The 4,724-nt window shown below is 46.7% G+C and overlaps 1 protein-coding gene across 1 annotated transcript; it reads left to right on the top strand.

Annotated features, from left to right (window-relative positions):
- Positions 1-261: 261 nt before the first annotated feature.
- FSUBG_14093 (beta-lactamase) lies at positions 262-3,558 on the top strand (the record flags this gene model as incomplete). Its single annotated transcript, XM_036679050.1, has 6 exons — positions 262-604; positions 719-1,141; positions 1,198-1,275; positions 1,335-1,610; positions 2,216-2,600; positions 2,706-3,558. 6 exons carry the CDS (start codon positions 262-264, stop codon positions 3,556-3,558), a joined length of 2,358 nt encoding a protein of 785 aa, XP_036530448.1.
- Positions 3,559-4,724: the final 1,166 nt, after the last annotated feature.

The raw sequence follows: 4,724 nt of genomic DNA, 5'->3' as shown, positions 1-4,724 counted from the left end.
ATTCTTGGTGCTTGATCCCCGCACCTTTCTCTGGCTCCCTTGAGTTAAACCATCTTCCGCTCCCAGAACTGGAAAAGGCGTGTTGCTACTACTTCGGGCCTTTCTCAATTCGCACGAAGGGCAGGTTGGAGCCAGATCGGCAAAGCTGTTCTTATACACTATAGAGTCGAGCGTTTGCGGCCAACTGACAGCCCATAAGCAACCAGACCCGATACCATCCGATCTAGACTATTCCGGAATCCGGATCATACTCCCTCAATCATGCCTGTACTATCACAGGATACCCAATCCAAGCTTCGTGGTATTATCGACGAGTACACGACAGGGGGCGTCGAGAGCAAGATCCCAGGCCTTGTCTACTCCGCCTTCAGAAACGATGGCGAGCCGATCTTTCAACATTACTCCGGCCTGAGGGGAGTCACCTCAGAAAGCCCTATGTCAGAAGAGACTATTTTCTTCATGGCATCTTTTACAAAATTGACGTCATCAGTCGCGTGCATGCAACTTGTCGAGCAGGGGAAGTTACGTTTAGACGATGCAGATCAAGTTGAAGCCATTTGCCCTGAGCTACGCGATGTCAAGGTATTGACTCGAAATGAGGACGGTAAGCTTGAGCTTGTTGAGAAAGTCAGGTAAATAACTCTTCGGATGCTTCTCACTCACACAGGTATGGCTTGAGTCACTAGGTGACGAAATATGAGCACTGATGAGTGACCAGCTGGTTTCGGATATGCTTTTGAAGATGAGAAACTAGCCGAATTCAGTCGCCCAATTGGTTTTGATGACTTCTCGGGAGAAGCAATTGAGACAGCAAATCGGCCTCTAGTGAATCAGCCTGGCGAGACGTTCCAATATGGCATCTCAATGGATTGGGTTGGCGTTATAATTGAACGCACATACAATAAGTCGCTCGAGGAAGTCTTCAAAGACAAGATCTTCCAGTCACTGGGAATGGACCATGTCACTTTTCATCCGTCAGCAGAGGATAAGTCGAACTTGGCGTATATGCATCGCAGAAGCCCAAGTGGCAAGCTGAGTACTACAGACCACTTTTATCGACGTCCGCTCCTTGCTCGGGATGGCGAGAAGGTTCCATGTGCAGGCGGTCATGGATGTTTTGGAAGACCAGCAGAGTTTGGACGTAAGTATAGACACCCTTGGTCTTGCTTTATGTCTTGTTTGCTCATTGTATTACAGGAATTATATCGTTGCTTCTGAACGATGGATTAGATGCCAAATCAGGAGTTCGGCTCCTCAAACCGGAGACAGTCAATGGTAAACTTGGCCTGTTTTGCAGGATAGTCTGCCCAGCTTGCACTGATATCACTAACTAGACATGTTCACCGATCAAATCCCCGACAAACCACGCTTCAGCAACATCAGTGTCCCCGTCGCCAAACCAGAGCTAGCAAACCCAACTCCCCTGACACCAATGCCAGATGATCATACCGAGGGCTGGGGCTTATCATTTTCCATTAATCACTTCCCCGAGTCCACGGGCCGTGCGGCTGGTTCAGCGTCGTGGGAAGGCTTGGCTAATCTCTTCTGGTTCGCTGATCGCAAGAACAACATCGGCGGCATTATTGCTAGTCAGATACTTCCATACGGAGGTAAGTCAATTAGATCAATTGGGGGAGGTTCTTTGCTGACTTGAGGTTCAAGATGCGTTGGTGCTGGAGTGCTCGGAACGTGTAGAGATGGAGATATACAAGGCGTTACAAGTTTAGACATAATCAGATCCCTTTTGTAAAGACGGTTTGTTTTCTTGATAAGAATTTTGGCTTTCAAGACCTCATCATCAGTATCGCTCGACTAACATGTCTGTACAGTTGGAGATGCAACTCGGGTATACTGAATCAAATCCACATTCCTAAGGGTAGTCGGTGAAGAGGTGACCTCATATCAGCGAGCGTTGTTAAACCTCGCGTCTTGGACAGACGCGTGAAATATTTAATTTACTATTTTTGGAAGTATATTGGTCTTGGCCGGACCCTGCTGGCCCCACGCGGGGGGTCGGCCGGCCGGATCCGCGCCAATAACCATCGACGCATAAACGCCTTGTAGGTTAGTCTAAGTCTCGCATTCGTGAGATGGCTGCTTGTTTATTGGCCATAACTCTATAGTCAGCGTGGCGACTGCGGCATTAAATAAGCGACCGCATGTCCTTGTGACAAAGCTCATTTCCGTCCCTCTACCATCAATACTCACTTATAAGACACGGCGATAATGGCAGACGGACTTAGTGTTGCCTCTGGAGTGTTAGCTCTGGTGACGTTCGCCTTTCAGTCGAGCACTGTTCTTTACAAGACTGTTCGCAGTTACAAAACCCAGGACGCCAACGCGCGCGCACTCAAAAATGAGCTGAATGATCTCACTGGAGTGTTGCACTCGCTCCTCGAGACAGTTACAAATTACCCTGACATCAGTTTCGAGTCTCTTGAATTACCTTTGCTACGTTGTGGAAAGACTTGCGAGGAGTATGGCAAACTTATTGCTCGGTGCACAAAACATTCCAATGGGACTCGGCCAAGTTTCCGAGACTGGATTGGCCAGCAGTATCTGAAGGGAGATATCACAGACTTTAGGGATATGCTTGCTGGGTATAAGTCCACTATTAATATAGCATTGGCCAATGCAAATATGTGCGGTTCCTCAATCGAGATCTATGCATGGAATAAACTTACAACTAACTTTATTCTCTACAGAACTATCACCGCTGTTACGCGCAATGTCATCGACGAATACAAAGACATGATAGATGATACAACCGCCGATCTCCAAAAGCACATGCAGCGGCTGGATGAGAGAGCACGTAGCCTGGCGCCTCCGGCTGAAAGCGTCGAGTCTGACAGCACCGACTGGCTTGCTCTGTTTGAAGAGAAAGAAAGTACTCGAAAGGGCCTCCAGATCTGCACTGAGCTATCTTTGCATATTGAAGCACTCGAATCAACGTCTAGCGAGAACCCACAGTTCTCCAAACAGCCTTCAGCAGATAAATACATCAAAAGTAGCCTGAGTTCTGCTAAGAGTTCTATCAGCGCGTTGGAGTCACGTCTCAGAAGCCATGGAAGCGAAATCGATAAGAGGATGGATGCCATGAAACTGAAAACAGACCTCTCTGAAGATGACATCAACGAACTGGCACAACTACAGGAGACGAAAGAAAGCATTCATCAATGCATGAATGTGGTTGCTCATGCGGGCGAAGATCTGGCCAGGGAGCGCGCTAACGTCTTTGAAGACATAACTATGGCCGATAATGCGTACGGTATCACGGTTTCAACCGTAAAGGATCTGGTTTACGCAAGGCGAGTCAACGTGCAAGGCCAAGCGCGTTATGTGGGTGGGCAAATAGACGAGGCAAGCTATAACGCAACCATCACCGCACTTACCGATTTGGACCGTGGAAGCACACAATATGGAGGGCGGGACAACACATTGGCGTTATCGAAGGACGAAGCGGCCAAGAAGACCGTGCCATCCCGAGCTTTTCTCGAACGGCATGGCCCTGGCGTTAAACTTGAGCCGTCTGGTGTGTCAGCGAAGCCTTCTGGATAGTCGTCGTAAAAGCTTGTTTTCTATTGAGGGTAGCTTGAGATCATGTCACAAGAAGAAACACGAAATAATAGGCTCTAGATATCGCATTTCACATATATCTTTCGCATAGAGCCTGTTTTATTAATATGAAAGGACTCTCTGAACTCTGCTCTTTCGAAAGATGAAATCACTCAGAGGACATGGCAGAGGCGTCGCTTAAAAGTCGTCCTGTAATATTGCCTGATTGGGTGAAATATCTTTAAGCAGGCAAGTGTCGCCATTCCTGAGCCAAGCAACTTCAGTTGGTAATTGGCTTTCACCTCAAACAGCACTTGAAGAAATGAGCAAGCGTGCTTTCCTGCTTTCAATCTCTGCTCATACTATATGGCCAAGTCGGATGAGCTGTCCGTGAGCAGAAGACTTGACGCAGTGACATGATGGCTGCGGAATGTGAAGTTGAAATCAAGTCGGTCTGTTTGTGTATACCGATTATGGGCTCCGCCGTATCGACAGACCCCCTATTGGTCGTCTTTGGAAAGCTTCTGAGGCTCAAGAGTACCTTGCCAGCAATCGGATCTCTCGGTAGCTTAGTTGTTGCTGGTCCTATCCATTTGCTCCCCTATTCCACTGTACAACGTGACAGAAACGAGCTCTGGGGATCCATAAAACATATTCACTGCGCCCCTGGGATGCGACTGTTTTCTATATCAGCCCCTTTCTAATTGATCGACAATACGAGACCTTATTTTTCTTAGCTTGTAGGCTTGGATATGTCGTTACACTAGTTTAGCCCACTATGCGCAGCTACCCCTGTTTCGGATTACTCCCTTTTCTTCCTGAAATTGTCAAGTATCTTGGAAAGATCCGCTCCCGTCTCTAGACCACTATGCTATGTTACGTTATATATATATTTCGTCAGGGGACCTTCGATCCCATAACAGTATACAGTTTCTGCCTAAGATTTAAAGTGACTATAGGATGACTGCGGCCTATAAGGTTAAGCTTTAGGCTGCAAACACAGATAATAAATAACAATATAATATTTTTTTCCCCCTAATATAAGCTTTTACCTATAAGCTTTTATAATAACTAATAAATCTTATTATAAGCCCTAGGGCATTGTAAAGGAAAGAGACTAAGAGGTATATAAAGGGATATAACCTTAAGTTTATATCTCTATATATATA

This window comes from Fusarium subglutinans, assembly GCF_013396075.1.
Source record: "Fusarium subglutinans strain NRRL 66333 chromosome Unknown NRRL66333_c0000564, whole genome shotgun sequence".
Taxonomy (NCBI): domain Eukaryota; kingdom Fungi; phylum Ascomycota; class Sordariomycetes; order Hypocreales; family Nectriaceae; genus Fusarium; species Fusarium subglutinans.
The sequence above is the reverse complement of the archived record's forward strand: the minus strand, read 5'-3'. Positions and strand labels throughout refer to the sequence as shown.